This window comes from Heterodontus francisci, chromosome 10, assembly GCF_036365525.1.
Source record: "Heterodontus francisci isolate sHetFra1 chromosome 10, sHetFra1.hap1, whole genome shotgun sequence".
NCBI classification, from domain to species: domain Eukaryota; kingdom Metazoa; phylum Chordata; class Chondrichthyes; order Heterodontiformes; family Heterodontidae; genus Heterodontus; species Heterodontus francisci.
Window position 1 is genome coordinate 94442477 of NC_090380.1, and position 19811 is coordinate 94462287.

The 19811-nt window shown below is 41.5% G+C and overlaps 1 protein-coding gene across 2 annotated transcripts in view; it reads right to left on the reverse strand.

Annotated features, from left to right (window-relative positions):
• Positions 1-19811, reverse strand: part of LOC137374641 (sorting nexin-9-like) — a 97970-nt gene that overhangs the window by 61254 nt on the left and 16905 nt on the right. For both annotated transcript variants that reach the window (XM_068041078.1, XM_068041077.1), the window contains exons 4-7: positions 16243-16326; positions 13998-14037; positions 7948-8035; positions 1515-1596 (exon numbers count right to left, since the gene is read on the reverse strand). In XM_068041078.1, the coding sequence (XP_067897179.1) occupies positions 1515-1596; positions 7948-8035; positions 13998-14037; positions 16243-16326 (294 nt within the window). The remainder of the gene's footprint in view (positions 1-1514; positions 1597-7947; positions 8036-13997; positions 14038-16242; positions 16327-19811) is intronic.

Genomic DNA, 19811 nt, shown 5'->3' on the forward strand with positions numbered 1-19811 from the left:
GGCACCCGAGGTGGAGGCTGTGGGGAAGGAGCACTCGGTTTCTGCAGAGCAGGCCGACAAAAATCAGGGTAAAATGGCGGAAAGTCTAATTTCATTTTGACAAAACTGCAGAACCATTGCCACAATTGAGCATTGGAGAGCCAGTCAGGGTACAAACCTTCAATGCTCACAAGAGTCAGCCCAAGTGGCAACTTGGAACCTGCATAGAGCAGTTGTCACCTTGATCGTATGTAGTGGCAGTGAATGACCAGAGATACTGTCACAACTGCAGAAGCTGTTCCTTCACAGCAGGCGGCCAATCAGAAAGATGAGAACTCACCAACTGCACAGACCACAGAACAACCATCAGCCCCAGAAGTCCACAGCACCCCAACAACGGAAATGGAACAGTTATCGCGGCAACAAGTGACAAGGGAACAACACTCGCTGTAGAAGGAAAAGCAACCAGATAAGCAACCAACGACAACACGCAAGCGTACCATTAAGAGACCGGCGTATGAAATGACTGTGTGCGCAATGCATGTGCAGAGACTGACAAGAATGCCGAACTACAAATGCATGAGAACAGTTGTGTGCATAGTGAGTAACTGGGGCAACTCACACTGTAAATTAAAATGCATGGAAATCTTTTTTTTTATGAAAAGGGGGATGTTTGGGATAGCAATGCAATATTGTACCAATGTGCCTCCTGGCTTGCAGTAGTCATGTGACCTCTGCCATGAGGCACTCTGACCGCAGGCAGACATTACAGTCAGTTTCGTTAAAGACAGAGTCCACACCAGACTGGTGTCCTGTGAGCTCGTAACCGAAATGGAAGAAAGCAACCTTGATGTTGTGGTTTGAAGCCCAGGAGCTGAGTCAAACAAGATGTCATGGTTTTTGCACAGCTTAATTTAGCCTGAGCATGTGAAAGTGATGTAAAAAGGAAGTTAGTGCAAAGAATTTGGAGTTCATGGCAGGGACTGAAAATGATGGGGCAGGGGGATTTCAACTTCAGTGCAAAATGAGCGGGTATCAGCAGTGTGCTCATCCAAGGTCAGTCAGGGAGCCCAAGCCATTTTCGGGTGCGGACCTCATTTGAATATGCGAGCTGCAGGTTCGCATTTCTTTGGCTATGTCTAACCAACACTTCCACAAGCCGAGTAGTGATGATTACTACCTAAAGCCAGAAGTGACTGAATGTAATAGAAGCAACAGCATAAAAAAAGCGCAACACATTTTCACTAATGTGACCTCGTGTTGGATGCCAGTTGTTGCTACAGCTCATGCTCTCCTCTTTTTAATAAATCAACAAAAAGGTTAATTTTTTTTCACATATTGAGGAACAAAGAAACTGTACTTCCCCTTTGAACTGATCTTAGTACTTGCTGTCCCAAACAGTTTGATAATCTGGTACTATTTCTCAAACATTACTGGCTGCACAAACTGTGTTATTACAAATTGAGCAGTTTGAAGCACGTTAGAATTCAGTGCCTAATTAAAAAATACAAATATAATTATTAAATATTACTTACTGTCAGTTGAATTTTTGTGGTTGTCTTTACAGTTTTTCCTGCTATGAAAGGCTCTGCTTCTGGTTTTGTAAAATGGTATAGTCTACAAATATCAGAAGAAGTGCTTAATTTTTCAGAAAGAATCAAACTGAAACCTGCTGGACAGTTATATCTAATTATTTGAGTGAGTATCATTTTCCTACATCCACAAAATGAGGCCAAATGATGTACAAGTTGTTTCAAACTGCTTTTTTAAATCATTGCACAGACACATGCGGAGTTAATTAAGGTGACAGGTAAATTAGTAATAACTTGCACTACTGAGTGCCTTATGACTGAGAGTGTCTGAGAAAACAGTGGCTACATCCTATGCCAAGTAGGAACCTAGGAACCATGGCAAAAATATATAGTGGAATACTTCATCAGGTTTACAAACGGAAGGCACTTTCAGCACATTGGCTGATTAAAGTTTTCTGAGCCACTGCAGAAAAGCAACACCACCACCTTGCATTTATATCGCACTTTTAATAGAGTAAAAATGTCCAAAGGCACTTCACAGAAGAGTTAACAGACAAAACTTGACACCAAGCCACATAATGAGATATTAGGACAGGCGACCAAAAGCTTGGTGGAAGAGGTCGGTTTTGAGGAGCAACTTAAAGGAGGACAGCGAGGTAGAGAGAGAGAAGTGGAGGAGCTTAGGAGGGAATTCCAGAGCTTAGGATCTGCCAGTTGAAGGCACGGGCACCAATCATGGGGCGATAAAAATCCAGAATGCATAAGAGGCCAGAATTGGAGGAGAGCAGATATCTTGGAGGGTTGTCGGGCTGAAGGAGGTTATGAGATAGGGAGGCGTGAGGCTATGGTGAAATTTGAATACAAGGATGAGAACTATATACTTAACTTATTTCACACATAATAAGTGCTCAGATAGATCTGCCTCTTCATCCTTGCTTTCTCTCTTAGAATCATTGAATCATTGCATAATTCGTAGCACGGTGTCCGCACCGGCCAACTTGTAGCCATCCAACCTAATCTCACTTTCCAGTTCTTGGTCTGTAACCTTATAGGTTACGACACTCCAAGTGCATATCCAAGTATTTTTTTAATGTTATGAGGGTTTCTGCCTCTACCACTGTTTCAGATAGTGAGTTCCAGATTCCAGAAACACACCATCCTCTGGGTGAAAATTTTCCCCTCGAGTCCCCTCTCAACCTCCTACCTCTTGCCCTAAATCTATGCCCCATTGTTATGGACCCCTCAACCTAGCGAAATAGGGCCTTCCTATCCACTCTATCTAGACCCCCCCAGCTAATAAAGCCAAGTAACCTGCATGCCTTCTTGACCACCTTATCTATCTGTCCAGTCACCTTCAGGGATCTGTGGACATGCACTCCAAGGTCCCTCTGTTCCTCTACACCCCTCAGTATCCTATCATTTATCGTGTATTCCCTTGCCTTGTTAGCTTTCCACACATGCATTGCCACACACTTTACAGGATTGAACTCTATTTGCCATTAATCTGCCCACTTGACTAGTCCATTGATATCTTACTGCAGTCTACATCTTTATTCCTCACTATCAACCACACAGCCAATTTTTGTATCATCTGCAAACTTCTTAATCATACCCCTTACATTCAAGTCCAAATCATTGATATTACCACAGAAAGTAAGTGACCTAGTACTGAGCCCTGCAGAACCCCACTGGAAACAGTCTTCCAGTCACAAAAACACCCATCGGCCATTACTCTGTTTCCTGCCTCTAAGCCAATTTTGGATCCAATTTGCCACTTTGCCTCGGATCCCATGGGCTTTTACTTTCATGACCAGTCTGCCATGTGGGATCACATCAAAAGCCTTGCTAAAATCCATATAGACTACATCAAATGCACGAACCTCATCAACCCTCCTGGTTACCTTCTCAAAAAATTCAGTCATGTTAGTCAGATACGACATTCCCTTAACAAATCCGTGCTGACTGTCTTTGAATAATCTGTGTCTTTTTAAATGACGATTTATCCTGTCCCTCAGAGTTTTTTCCAATAATTTTCCCACCATCGAGGTTAGGCTGACTGACCTGTAATTACTCCACCTAGTCCTTTTTCCCTTTCTAAACAATCGTACAATGTTAGCTGTCCTCCAGTCCTCTGGCACCACACCTGTCGCCAGAGAAGATTGGAAAATGATGGTCAAAGCCTCTGCTGTTGCTTCTCTTGCTTCTGTTAATAGCCGAGGATATATTTTGTCCGGGACTGGGGATTTATCCACTTTCAAAGATGTCAAACCCCTTAATACTTCCTCTCTCACTATGTTAATTTAATCTATTATTTCACACTCCTCCCTGATTGCAATGTCTGCATCATCTCTTTCTTTTGTGAAAACAGATGCAAAGTGTTCATTATGAACATTCTCCACCTCCACACACAGGTTCCCCCTTATGGTCCCTAATAGGCCTAACTCTTTCTTTCATTATCCTCTTGCTCTTTATATATTTATAAAAAATCTTTGGCTTTTCCTTGATTTTATTTGCCAATATTTATTCATGCCCTCTCTTTGCTTTCCTAATTTTCTTCTTAATTTCACCCCTACACTTTTTATACTCTAGATTTTCTGTAGTATTGAGCCCTCGGTATCTGTCACAAGCTTCCCTTTTTAACTTTATCCTCTCCTTTAAGCCCCTCGACATCCAGGGGCTCTGGATTTGTTCCCTCCCTTTTTCTTTAAGGGAACATATTTGTACAGAAACAAAAACAGAAAATGCTGGAAATACTCATTGGGTGAGGCAGCATCTGTGGAGAGAAAAACAAAGTTAACATTTCAGTTCTGTAACCTTTCATTAGAACTGTCAAAAGTTAGAAATGTAATAGGTTTTGAGCAAGGGAAAGGGTGGGGGGGAATGGGGAAGGAGAACAAAAGGTAGAGATTAACTGACAAAAGATTTCATGGTACAAAACCAAAGGGAGTGGTAATGGGACAAAGAAAGAAACAAAAAATGGCAGGATTGGAGCCGTCCAAACACTAAATAAAGGGATTAAGAAAGAAACAGGGTGCCGGGAGGCAGGGGGGAGCGAGGAAATGAACAAGCAAAAAAAAAAACATGAAGAAAGAAAATTGTGGGGGCAGATTTTATGATAAATTGTTTAGCCCTGAAGGCTGTAAAGCGCCCAGTCGAAAGATGAGGTGCTGTTCCTCAAGTTTGCGTTGAGCTTCGTTAGAACACTGTAGCAGGCCAAGAACAGAAAGGTCAGAGTGGGAGCAAGGTGGAGAATTGAAATGACAAGCAACTGTAAGCTAGGAGTCACACCTGCAGACTGGATGTGTTCTGCAAAGCGGTCACTCAGTCTATATGTAATCTCCCCAATATAGAGGAAACCACATTGTGAGCAGCGAATACAGTATACTAAATTGAAAGAAGTACAAGTAAATCGCTGTTTCACTTGGAGGGAGTGTTTGGAGCCCTGAACAATGAGAGGGGAGGAGGTAAAAGGGCAGGTGTTGCATCTCTTGTGCTTGCATGGAAATGTGCTGCAGGAAAGGGGGTGGTGTTGGGGGTGACTCAGGAGTGGACCAGGGTGTCACAGAAGGAACAGTCCCTTTGGAATGCTGAAAGGGGAGGGGAGGGGGAAGATGTGTTTGATGACAGCATCATGCTGCAGGTGGTGGAAATAGTGGAGGAGGATCTGTTGAATACAGAGGCTGGTGGGGTGGAAGGTGAGGACAAGGGGAACTCTATCATTGTCCTGGGAGGAAGGGGTGAGAGCTGAAGTGTGTGAAATAGATTGGACACGGTTGACGGCCCCGTCAACCACAGTTGAGGAAAAAGGAAGACATACCAGAAGTGCTAGTATGGAAGATTGCATCGTCTGAACAGATGCGACGGAGAAACTAGAAGAATGGAATCGAGTCTTTGCAGGAGGTGTGGTGTGAGGCAGTGTAGTCCAGGTTGCTGTTGGAGTCCATGGCCTTATAATGAATATTGGTTGATAGCTTATCCCCAGAAATGGAGACAGAGATGTCAAGGAAGGGAAAAGTCAGAGATGGACTATGTGAAGGTGAGAAGGGCGGAAATTGGAAACAAAATCAATGAAATTTTCCAGTTCAGGATGAGAGCAGGAACCAGCACCGATACAGTCTGGAAGAAGAGGTGAGGGAGGGGGCCTAAGCAGGACTGGAACAAGGAATGTTTCACATATCCCACAAAAAGGCAGGCATAGTTGGACCCAATTTGTAGCCATAGCAACACCTTTTAGTTGGAGGAAGTGAGTGGAGTTGAAGGAGCAGTTGTTCAATCTGAGAACAAGTTCACCCAGGTGGTGGAGGGTGATTGGACCTCTGTTCAAAGAAGCGGAGAGCTCTCAGACTGTCCAAGTGGCGAATGGAGGTGTAGACGGATTGGATGTCCATGGTGTATAGGAGACAGTGAGGGTCAGGAAACTGGAAACTGTTGGTGACGGAAGGCATTGTAAGAGTCACAAATGTAGGTGGTAAGAGACTGGACAAGGGGAGAAAAATAGAGTCCAGATAGGAAGAAATCAGTTCAGTGGGGCAGGAACAGGCTGAAACAATGGGTCTACCAGGGCAGTCTTGTTTGTGGATTTTGGGAAGGAGGTAGAAGTGGGCTGTACGGGGTTCTGAACCCTAGCCACCTCTCACTGATCTGGCACTGATTTACTATCAAGTAGCTGTTTCGAGTCCATTTTAGCTAAAGCACATCTCAACTTAGTAAAATTAGCTTTTGCCCAATTGAGAACTTTTATTCCTGGTCTATCTTTGAATCTCAATGGAGACTGAGGATAAATGTGCTTATATATTGGTTTAATAGCATGCTGGCACTAATGGCTTTCAGCGCTTGATCTCGTACATCTGTTGGTGATTCCAAAATAAATTTGTTATATTTACTAAGGCAAAACGCAGGTAAGACCTTGTAAAAAAAAAAAAATCAGATCTTCATGGCTTCTGGCCTTTGTGATACCAGCAAATTTATTTATGGAGGTACTGTTAGTTGCATGAGATCCACACATATGTCATTTGCCCTAACATGTCACAAAATCCAATGTAAAAAATATCCTAAGAGGAGCCGTGTTGGACCTTAGCAATTTACAGCCAGGTGGTCTATCAAATATACAGTACCATTGACTACAAACAATTTGGTTGCATGCAGCCATGGAATTAAATTGTAGGTTGCGCTGGAAATGTACAAACTTTGCAATCAAATGTGAATGTTGTACAGTTGAATTTGCCCAAAATGAAGGCACCAAATCATTCACAAATGAGAAAATCACAAAATCAGTTTTGTATCCCTATCATGTGCGGCTTAAGCATTGTATTTCTAAACTTAGGAGATAACAGAAAAACTGTATTACAAAGATTTTCACTTGAACAGATACCGGGATATAGACTGGTGCACACTCGGATGAGGTTGTGTGCAGTTTGCCTCATAGTAAACTGGTTGTTCTATGAGCGTAGATGGAAACTTCTTTCTATTTATATTTAATGAAATCCTATTTCGATTGGCTCATGCTACTACTGCTGTCTGTTATCAAAGTTGGTGGAATGTTCCAAGACACATTTTAATAGAACGGTAAGTTGTATTTGTAAGCTGAAAGACCCTTGGCACAAATGGCGATGTGGTATTTATCATAACATGCGAAGGGGAGTCTGAACCACAGTGGCAAACATAGCACATATTGCCAAGACTGAGATAATGGACAAAAAAGTGAAGAATTAGAAAGACTGTGGATATGAAGAATCAAAAACTTCTGGCGATAACATTCATAATAATGTAACAACCAGTGAGAAACAAGTTTCAGCTGGCATTTTGTAATGAACACAAGATTGTGTCAGTATTCCAATAACAATAAATAATACATATTCTTATAACACTATCACTTCCTGTGCTGTGGTATTTCATGATTAGATGCTCATCTTCATGAGCAAGTGATATAGAGTAACAGTAACTGCAAAGAGCATTATCTTCTGAAGTAAATCTAATGGAAATTTATTAGTACTAGCTCAGTGAGTAAGCCAATCACGGTCTTAAAATGCTTCCAATGATATGAACTGTTTAAACTTGTTGGCCTTAAATTATAGTGTGCTATTCTGTTTTTCTTATAGAATGAAAGATGACATAACTTGCTGGAAAAAAAAACCGATTGTTCTGACCATTTAAAAAAAAAATCTCCCTTGCAAGCTGACCACCAAAATTGATCTAGCAGCAGTTAGGTGGTTAAGCCTGTTTGAGTAGTTGATTTTGCATGTCTGTTATGAGCTGCTGAAAGTGGCCTTTTGTGACATTCCAGATTGCCAAGCAATGAAGGACAAGCTCCAAACTCCAAACCCAAATAACACAGTTTCAGTCTGCTACTATATTTAGGAGCACAAGTGAATCCCCAGTTAATGCCCACCACCTGAATACAATAAACATCTAATTAATATACAATTAACATTTTTACCTGGATAATCTTTTTGGAGTTGGTTCATTACTGCCTCTCTTGTCCTCTGGCTCAGGGATTATCATCTCATAATCTTGATCAATTGATTCTGTATGGAAATGGCAAATACTTTCAGACAGGTACTGTACCTTTGGCTGAAACTATATCTGTTCCCTTTCCAAGAGCTTCTCTTCTGAAGGCACAATAGAGTCATAGAGTTATACAGCACAGAAACAGGCCCTTCAGCCCATCGTGCCTGTGCTGGCCATCAAGCACCTAACTATTCTAATCCCATTTTCCAGCACTTGGCCCGTAGCCTTGTATGCTATGGCATTTCAAGTGCTTAGCTAAATACTTCTTAAATGTTGTGAGGGTTCCTGCCTCTACCATCTCTTCAGGCAGTGCGTTCCAGATTCCAACCACCCTCAATGAAATTTTTTTTCCTCAAATCCCCTCTAAATCTCCTGCCCTTACCTTAAATCTATGCCCCCTGGTTATTGACACCTCTGCTAAGGGAAAAAGTATCTTCCTATCTAACCTATCAATGCCCCTCATAATTTTGTATACCTCAATCATATCTCCCCTCAGCCTTCTCTGCTCTAAGGAAAACAACCCTAGCCTTTTCAGTCTCTCTTCATAGCTGAAATGCTCCAGCCCAGGCAACATCCTGGTGAATCTCCTCTGCACCCTCTCCAGTCCAATCACATCCTTCCTATAGTGTGGTGCCCAGAACTGTACACAATACTCCAGCTGTGGCCTAACTAGAATTTTATACAGCTCCATCATAACCTCCCTGCTCTTATATTCTATGCCTCGGCTAATAAAGGCAAGTATCCCATATGCCTTCCTAACTACCTTATCTATCTCTGCTGCTGCCTTCAGTAATGACTTAGTTTAACTCTGATAACCTGATGACTAAATTTAGATGCTGCGTAATCTGCAGTTTGAAAATTCAAATAGTTTCGGGATTATTTGGGAGGCGAAGGCGAAGTGGTAATGTCACTAGACTAGTAACCCAGAGACCCAGGTTAATGCTCTGGGGACACAGATTCAAATCCCACCATGGTAGATGGTGGAATTTGAATTCAATTAATAAATCTGGAAATAAAGGCGTCTAATGGTGACTATGAAACCATTGTCAATTGTTGTAAAAACCCATATGCTTCACTGATGCCCTTCAGGGAAGGAAATCTGCTGTCCTTACCTGGTCTGGCCTACATGTGACTCCAGACCCACAACAATGTAGTTGACAATGTGGCCTAGCCAGCAATGCCCACATCCCACAAATGAATAAAAAAAAATTATATACCAAGTTGAAGACCATTATTTTAGTCTGTTACTGGTTACAACAGGAATTTATTCAATTACACATGACTTAATTATATATAGCTAAAAATAAAAAGTAATTTACGATTTACTGTAAAATTGTTCCTGGGCAGGGATATATATATAAGGAAAATATCACCTGTGTATAGAACATAAACATAACATAAGAAATAGGAGCAGGAGAAGGCCATTTGGCTCTTCAAGCCTGCTCCGCCATTCAGTATCATGACGGGCCTTCAACAACTCCACCTTCCTGCACTATCCTCAAATCCTATAATTCCCTTGGTATCCAGAAATCTATTGATCTCTGTCTTGCACATATTCAACAACGGAACATCCACAGTCCTCTGGAGCAGAGAATTCAAAAGATCTACAACCCTCTAAGTGAAGAAATTTCTCTTCATCTCAATCCTTATTCTGACATTGTGACCCCGGTTTCAGACTCTGCAGCCAGATGAAAACATCCTCCCAGCATCTACCCTATCGAGACCCTTTAGAATTTTCTATGTTTGAATGAGATTACCTCTCATTGTTCTAAATTTCACAGAATATCAGCCCAGTCTACTCAATCTCTTTTTAAAGGGCAATACTCTCATCACAGGAATCAGCCTAATGAACTTTTGCTGCACTCCCTCCAAGGCTAGTATATCCTTCCTAAGGAGAATGGTAGCACAGTGGTAATGTTACTGGATAGTAATCTAGAGGCCCAGACTAATGCTCAGGAGACACAAGTTCAGATCCCACCAATGGCAGCTGGTGGAATTTAAATTCAATTAATTAATAAATCTGGAATAAAATGCTGATATCAGTAATGGTGACCATGAAACCACCATTTTATGGCATCAGGTCAAACATTGGCCAGGAAACTTCCTGCTGAGTAGTACCTACCACCCTCCCTCAGCTGATGAATCAGTATGGGCGGCACAGTGGCGCAGTGGTTAGCACCGCAGCCTCACAGCTCCAGCGACCCGGGTTTAATTCTGGGTACTGCCTGTGCGGAGTTTGCAAGTTCTGCCTGTGTCTGCGTGGGTTTTCGCCGGGTGCTCCGGTTTCCTCCCACAGCCAAAGACTTGCAGGTTATAGGTAAATTGGCTATTATAAATTGCCCCTAGTATAGGTAGGTGGTAGGGGAATATAGGGACAGGTGGAGATGTGGTAGGAATATGGGATTAGTGTAGGATTAGTATAAATGGGTGGTTGATGGTCGGCACAGACTCGGTGGGCCGAAGGGCCTGTTTCAGTGCTGTATCTCTAAATATAAAAATATAAATATATCCCTCCATGTTGAATACCACTTGGAAGAAGCACTGAGGATAGCAAGGACACAACACGTACTGAAGGATATCTCTGTCAGACTGGGCCTGCAGCAGGTAATGCGAGAACTAACAGCAGCGAAGAACCTACTTGACCTTGCCCTTACCAATCTACCTGTCACAGATGCATCTGTCCATGACAGTATTGATGTGAGTGACCACTGCATAGTCCTTGTGGAGACAAAATCCCATTTTCATATTGAGGATACTCCCATTGTGTTGTGTGGCACTACCACCATGCTAAAAACAGAATAGACCTAACAGCTCAAAACTGGGCATCCATGAGGCTCTGGGGATATTCAGCAGGAACAGAATTGTATTCAAACACAATCTGTAACCTCCTGGCCCGGCATATCTTCCACTCTACTATTGCCATCAAGCCAAAGAACAACCCTGGTTTGATGAGGAGTGCAGGAGGGCATTCCAGGAATAGCATTAGGCATACCTAAAAATGAGGTGCCAATTTGGTGAAGCTCCAACACAGGACTACATGCATGTTAAACAGTGGAAGTAGCATGCAATTGAAAGAGCAAAGCAATCCCACAACCAACAGATCCAATCAAAGCTTTGCAGTTCTACTACATTCAGTCATGAATGGTGGTGAACAATTAAACAACTAACTGGAGGAGGAGGGTCCACAAATATCCCCATCCTCAATGATGGAGGAGCCCCAGCACATCTGTGCGAAAGACATGGCTGAAGTATTCGCAACCATATTTAGCCAGAAGTGCCGAGTGGATGATCCATCTCGACCTCCTCCTGAGGTCCCCAGCATCACAGATACCAATCTTCAGCCACGTGATATCAAGAAACGGGTGAAGGCATTGTACACTGCAAAGACTATGGGCCCTGACAACATCCCAGCTGTAGCACTGAAGACCTGTGCTCCAGATGGTGGATGTGGAAAGGATGTTTCCCCTTGTGGGAGAATCTCAAACTAGGGGTCACTGTTTAAAAAATAAGGTATCGTCCAATTAAGACAGAGATGAGGAGAAATTTCTTCTCTCAGAGGGTCATGAGTCTTCGGAATTCTCTTCCTCAAAAGGCTGTCGAAGCAGAGTCTTTGAATATTTTGAAGGCAGAGGTACATAGATTCTTGATAAGCACGGGGGTGGAAGGTTATCGGGGATAGATGGAAATGTGGAGTCATCAGTTCAGCCATGAACTTACTGTATCGCCGAGCAGGCTCGAGGGGTCGAGTGACCTACTCCTGCTCCTAATTCGTATGTTCGTATGTAGATCTAGCCTCGTGCCTAGCTAAGCTGCTCCAGTATAGCTACAACATGCCAACTGATGCCAATCTGCTCGACAATGTAGAAAATTGCACAGTGATGTCCTGTGCACAAAAAGCCGGACAAATCCAGTTCAGCCAGTTACCACCCCAACAACCTACTCTCAATCATCAGTGAAGTGATGGAAGGTATTGTTGACAATGCTATCAAGCACATTTCCTCAGCAACAACTTGCTCACTGATGCTGTTTGGGCTCTGCCAGGGCCACCCAGCTCCTGACCTCATTAAAGTCTTGGCCCAAACATGGACAAAAGAGCTGAATGTAAGAGGTGAGATGAGAGTGACTGCACTTGACATCAAGGTAGCATTTGACAGAGTGTGGCTTCAAGGAAGCCAAGCAAAATTGAAGTCAATGGGAATCGGGAGAAAACTCTCCACTGGGTTTGACTCATACCCTCACACAATGCAGTACAGGTTTTCATGTGATTTTCAGTGCTAGAGTACTAAAATGTCCACATTCGATGCCAGTACCTTCCTAGAACAACATGAAGTAACTTGGATCAGGTTAAAAGCCTTATCTGTTGAAGAGTTGAGGATTGTAGCTAGGCAACTCGAGATTACTATAATAATATCTCTGTCCACAGATGCTGCGATACCTGCTGAGTATTTCCAGCATTTCTTGTTTTATTTCAGATTTCCAGCATCTGCAGTATTTTGCTTTTATTCTATCCCATGATAGTTCAGCTGATTAAGGTAGCGATTAGCTGAACCATACAACTCAGGATGGTCTTTGGATAGATCGCCATGGTTTTGCTGAAGTTTGATGGCATCAGCCAAGGTGGCAGTAGGGCTGGGTTAAGAGGGAAATCAGTTAGGATTCCTACTCTTCATTGCTATTCTGTAACACATGGAAGGTCGTGGTTGTGGCCATGAGGTAAAGCCAGAACCAGGCTCAATGACATTCATTAGCCTGCTGTCACTCTCGGTTTAGGTTCACATATGAAGAATGGCCACTTGGGTGAGGGACCAGAGGGCAAACAGCTCTTCTATTACCAGAGTCTTTCTGTTACCAGAGTCAACTTCTTCAGAAAACAAAGAGGAAACAAAAAGAAATTGATGGGGAAATCAAAGTGCTAAGTACATCTGCAAGCCTATTGATTAAGATTTCTTATAAAATTGACAGCTCAAGTTTTGAAAGAGAACCATCAACAATTTGATTACAATTTTGCAAAGGAACTATATATTGACAATACTCAGCTCTATTGCTCTTCCATCAGACTGTTACCACTTTGCCCACTCCTTATCAAATATTAAGAACATGATTAGCCAAAATTCCCAAAGCTAAACGTCAGCAAAATTGAAGTCCAGAGATGTGGAATCTTGGAGTCTTGCTAAACCCAAAGCTTAGCTTATTCCTCCACATCTGATCTATAATGAAGACCATTTTCTTTCAGTCCTGAAATCTGCTCAGCTCTGCTTCTACTTCTCTCTCTATGCCAGTGAATCCATAACCCACACCTTTATCATCTGCAATTCTCCAGTGCTCTCCTTTCTGGCCTTCCCATTTCCACCCTCCATAAACTAAGGAACTGCAGCCTGCATTCTCGCCCAGCACTAACGACATCACCCCATCATCTCCAACCTTGTCAAGCTTAAGATTCTCATCCTCACCTTCAGATCCCTCTACGGTCTCACCCTCTTCCATCCATATGTTCCTGCATGTATTCTCCATTCCTCTTATACTGGCTCACTTCTTGTTTACTGCTCCCTCTCCACCCCAGACCCCAACCCCACATTCCACCATGAGCAACCATTTCTGCGCTTTGGAATTCTGTCCTTCAGCATCTCTAAGCTATCACTTCCCTCACTATCTTCAAAAGCATCATAAATTGACTTTGCTTTGATTATACTTTCATTCCCCTTTCAATCTCCCTCCTGCTCAGTATTGACAGGTTGTTTATTTCCCTCTAAAGTGCTCCGAGATTTTTTTTTTCTGTACATGAAGTGTGCTCTAACAATGTAAGTTGTGACAAGTAACCCAAAATCTCTAACTCATAAAGCCCGAGTGTAGGGGCTCAGAAGCAGGCCGTCTCCCACCCTCGTGGCTGGGGGCAAAGACTAAGCAACAAATAACTGCAACAATGAGAAAATAAAACTATGTTAAAATAAACTCAGTAATATAAGAATGTGGCATACATACCAGAAGTGTCTGAATAGCTGTTAGAGTTCTTTGATCTGAGCTGTTAGAAGAGGAAACATTGTAAGAAAAAAAAAATGTTCACTGACTGTTAGCAAGTGAAAAGAAACACTCTGTAGTAAATCATTGACTTAGTGGAAGTCAAAGAAATCCAAAGTGACTTACACTACTCGGATTGACCATCTACACACTTACATTAAAACATTGAGAGTTCCAGGAATACATAGCAATCCTCACTCATGAGGGACAGGAATTCGTTTTGTCAGCTTTAACAGGCAGCATTTATTTGCAATATGAAAAAAAATCTCACAGCAGTGAACATTTTATAGAGGCAAAGACTATCTCAGGGTTACGGTAAATGAGTTAATGGTGTGAAATTTAGGTTTTATGTTTCCAGTTGTTTGATTCCAGTAGTTTGAAATCTATATTTAAGTGGGTCACCATTGGAGGGGGAGGGATGGAACCTCCTCATACAGGAAGATAAAATATCATGGCCCAGATTTTCTGGTCAGCAGAGAAGGGATGGCCTCAGAAAAAGCTACCCACAAAGACTTAGTTGGCTGCACAGCGTCAATTTCCTCTACTGCAAAGTATCTTTGAACCTGGTGTCTACTATAGGGGAATGTGTGGCACCCAGCAACAGTGATGCCATCAGGCATGCAGATGAGCCAGATAGGAGAATTCTCCCAGACAGCAAATCAGCAAGTGCAAAGTAGGGATTATAATTCATTTTTAACCATTTTACAGAAAGCAAAATAAAGATTGGGAGTTGTATATGGGATTAAGGTAGAAACTGAAATAGAAACATTATTATAAAATCACTGAATCTTTAAATGTTATTCTCAGGGTATTACACTCCACACTTAGATAATGAGCTTTTCAGGGCCAGAGACAGGTACAGCAAGTAATTATGACTTAGCATGCCATTAAAAACTCAGTTACACCTCATTCAACATGGCTCAACATTTTCATTGTTTTATTTACAGTGAGAATAGTGTGTAAAAAGTTAAAGTTCACATCAAATCACTGCAAAGATTGCAACAGCTCACCCTGTGGAGGAGCAGGGTATCAGTGACAGCAGTTTCTGGATTTTGATGTTTAACTGCACATGTGCAGATGCCAGAAGTTGTTGTCAGTTTTATATAGCATTGACGGCAAGTGCTGACCATTTAGCCCTTATTACAACTATAAATTCCTGGCCCATATTTTGCATACTGCGTGTGGTCAGGGTTCAAGGGCACTGATCAAGAGTAACAATCTGTATGTAACTTAATGACGCTGAATCATTTGGAAAAATAGAAAGAAACATTGTTTAATAATATGGAAAAGAGAAAAGTGGAAAGAAACAAAATAACACAGGCCTTTAAATAAAACTTACAGGGTATTATGCTGATGTTTCAGTATACTCGCTGATAAAATATTTGTAACACCACTGCAGTATTTACCACTGGCTTACAGTTTCAATTTCAGAACAAATCTTTCCTCTTGACACAGCTGGATTGATTCAAAATGATTCCAAGGCTGTGATTATTCACTCGCTTTACTTAGAATCAAAGATTATTAAAATCTGTTCACAACATTTTGCTGCAGGTCACTTTAAAGTGAACTAATAGAAGTAGCAGGCACACCAGGTTCAGTTGTAAGCACAAGTATGACTGTTGTATCTGCAGCATCATTGTGCAGCAGATCAAAATAATATCACAGATACCTGTACAATGCGGCACAGTGGCGCAGTGGTTAGCACCGCAGCCTCACAGCTCCAGGGACCCGGGTTCGATTCTGGGTACTGCCTGTGCGGAGTTTGCAAGTTCTCCCTGTGACCGTGTGGGTTTTCGCCGGGTGCTCCGGTTTCCTCCCACATCCAAAGACTTGCAGGTGATAGGTAAATTGGCCATTGTAAATTGCCCCTAGTGTAGGGAGGTGATAGGGAATATGGGATTACTGTAGGGTTAGTATAAATGGGTGGTTGTTGGTCGGCACAGACTTGGTGGGCCGAAGGGCCTGTTTCAGTGCTGTATCTCTAAATAAATAAAAATAAAATGCTGCTATTGATCCAGAATGGAAGGGTTTATGCACTATCTTGTTGCATGCAATAAAGATATAAGCATGCAAGAACTATATTGATGCGTTTGCTGTACATACATCCAGTAAGTAGTACAGAATAGCATCAAAGCCAATTTAACATCTGCCTGATTAAAACAGAAGATTATGCAGCGTCCCCTTAATTGTGTTTTGCATCTTAACATACCTCAACTACATCTATTTCTTCATAATTTGAGTCAGCATCACATGTTTCTTCAATCCCAACATCTGGCATAGAGTCCATCACCAACTATTGAATGGTTTTAAAAACAATAATGTTTAGATGTTAATCATGAGTAAATATTGAACAAACAGCTACAAGAACAGCACCTTCAAATTAATATATTTAGAAAATGTTTGTTTCCCCAAGGGAAAGGGCCAAGTAAAGTTGACAGTTGTAAACATCATCCTAGTGACTTATGCCTGGATTTTCTGCAGAAGGCAGGGCTCCCAGCGCCGTACCGTGGTCTTTTTGCACCCCCCCCCACAACCCGCGCATGATCCTCCATTGTTCCAGAGGCGAAATTTCCAGTGCCGGCATCTCCATCCCTTTAAAGACAGGGATCCCGCCTCCAAGAGCTGCTGACCAATCACAGGGCTGGCAGCTCAGCAGCAGCACTAGACGTTTTACAAGGTGTCCTCCCCACGTGGTGGAAGTTCCCAGCGGAAATCCCAGCGGCAGGGGGTAGAGGCCCTGAAGTGAGTGTTAATAGGTCTCAATTGACCTCTGCGCGGGAAGGCCATTAGCAGCCTATGCCGCCCCAGGAAAAATCAATTGGCAACGGAGAGGCGATGGGTCCCTCCCGGACCCTACCACCCATCGCGATTCTATGGGAACCTCCACCTCCGCCTCAGGGGGATCCATAAAATCCAGCCCTTAAAGTGGTTTGTGGTGAACCCATTGATCCATGCCTTTCGAAGAGCAGACACAGGCATGATGTGCCAAATGGCCTCCTTTGTACTGTATGATCTTACAATTGAAACTCTAGATATTGTTTTTCTGTTGTAGTTGTTAACAATTCATTGTAAAATACAAATGTTACTGTTTTTGGCAGGTTCTTAAATGCTGATTTTAAAAGATTGCATCATAGAAGTACAGTTTCTATTACATTAGCATCTTAATTATTTTGCATTTATTTCTAGTTGGGATGACTTCAATTTTCAGATGACTGGAGGATACTAAAACTAATCTAATCAATTCTATTGAAAGTGAACACAAGCATTTCTAAATTGAAAATCATAACTATCCTCTGATAATTAAGCATGTATCTATCAACACTTTTAAATGTTTTGTGTCAGTAAAAATGTAGGAATGTAGAAATGATTGTAGTGCTCCTTTGAACAATCAGAACCCAGAACTTCCAACAAGCTGGTCCCGGGGATTATAGTCCTTTCAATATGTCTTTTTAACCAATCAGATCCCAGAAACAAACTCAAATTGCATCTGAGAAGCATTTCTACACTGTCATTTCTGATTGGTTCAGTGACTCCAAAAACCTACGTCATACAGCCATCATGATAATACTCTGTTCCCTCTTTGACCAAACGTTTGCTCAACCGCACTCTCCCTGCTCCAGGTCTCACTGCGGGTACTCCCTAGGCTTAGTTCACAACTGGTTCCTGGACTAAGCCATCACCAACTATCTATTCTAGACTTTGTAACATTAGCTCTCAGCTCGAGATTTCTCCACTGCCTCACCATACACATCCCCTCTCCACCCTGTACCACACCAATCCCACTCGAGTCTCCTCACACATCATCCTGCCCTCATTCACTCCAAATTCCTGACAAGCAGATTCAACTAGCTAATACTGTAGGTAGAATTGCCACTGTTTTAAATTAAATATGCAAGAGATAGACATTCAAATTACAACTATTAACAGTGTGCAGGTTGATAAAGGGAAGAAAAAAAGATATATCATATAATAAATTTTGGTATACGAAACAAAAAGTTAAAGTTAAATAGAATGGTGAATGTGACCAAGACAAATATAGACCAATTAAGCTAATATCAACAGCATGTAAAATAATGGATATCATTCTAAGTAGTAGATTGAAGAACTTGCTTTGTAGTGATAGCTTAATTGATATTAGAAAATCATGCTTGATAAATCTCAACATAAAGATGTTACAAAGTAAATAGTGGAACTCCTTCTAATACACTTCATTTCAATGTTTAGAAAGCCTTTGACAAGGTCCCAAATGCAAGATTATTAACAAAAAAACCATCTGAATCCAGGTAGACATGGGACTGGATAAGGTGGTGAACAGAAATACAAAACAGAGCGAAGTCTTGAGCTGTTGTGTTGGATTGGATGGCATTGTGAAGTGGAATACTATGGGGATTAACACTTTGTCTTCTATTGTTTATCCATGTAAATGAACTGGGATGAAGAAAACTTCATTAAATTAAACTTTAATTTAGAAACAACATTAAAATAGGGAGCGCAGTAAGAACAGTAATTTTCAGAAAAATTTAGATCAGTCACACAGATGAGCCGACTAACAACAAATTTAATTTAATATTGACAAATGCAAAATATTCCATATCGGGTGAGAAAATGATTAACAATGATTTACAATGAAGGGAAGAAAATTAGCATGGGAGAATGTAGAAGAGGACCTAGAAGTAACTGTAGACACGCCACTATCAATGTCAAGACAATGTGGAGAGACAATATAAAAACTAATAGGATATTATATTCCATAGCCAAAACAATGTTATAAGTCCAAAGAGTTTATGCTTAGACTTAATAATGTTGTTGTCATATCCCACTTAGAATACATACATAGAGAAGGTGTTTCCACTTGTGTGGAAGTCCAAATCTTGGGACCATAAATATAAGAAAGTCACCAATAAATCTAGTAGTAAGTTCAGAACAAACTTGTTTCACTAGAAAGTGGTTAGAATGTGGAAATTGCTACCACAGGGAGTAATTGAGGTGAATTGCTTTGATGCATTTAAGCAGCAGCTAGATAAGTACATGAGACAGAAAGGAATAGAATGATATACCGATAGGGTTAGATGAAGTAGGGTGGAAGGAGGTTGTGTGGAGCATAAAAACATTAGTTGGGCCAAGTGGGATGTTTCTGGGCTGTCAACCAATGTAAATCTACGTATTACATGCACTGAGGAACTTTAAAAGGAGAACTACCAGATGGATCTGTAAAGGGAATCAGTTATGAGAAGAAAATGAGAGAAGTTTAAGCTCTACAGTTCAGAAAGAAGATTAAGGAGGGACCTCATTGAGTGATGTGAAGTATTCAATTATTATGTTCTCTACCATAAGTGACTACACTTTGAAAGCACTTCATTGACTGCAAAGCACTTTGGCATGTCCTGCAGTCATGAAAGGCGCTATGTACATAAAAGTCTTCACTTTTTTAATTTTTGTTTTGTTCATGAGATGAGGGACAGAGAGAAAAAAACCTAAGAACACACGAACAGTCAAGACTAGACATTACAAAGATAACAAAATGACAAGACTAAAGGTTCTGTATCTGAAACCACGTAGCATTCATAACAAAGTAGACGAACTGATAGCACACATTGAAGTAAATAAATACGATCTGATAGCCATTACGGAGACGTGGCTACAGGATGACAAGGATTGGGTCCTCAATATTGAGGGGTATATAACATTCAAGAAGAATAGAAAGCTAGGCAAAGGTGAAGGGGTAGCACTGTTAATCAAGGATGGCATTAGTGCAACAGTTAAAGATGACCTTGGTTC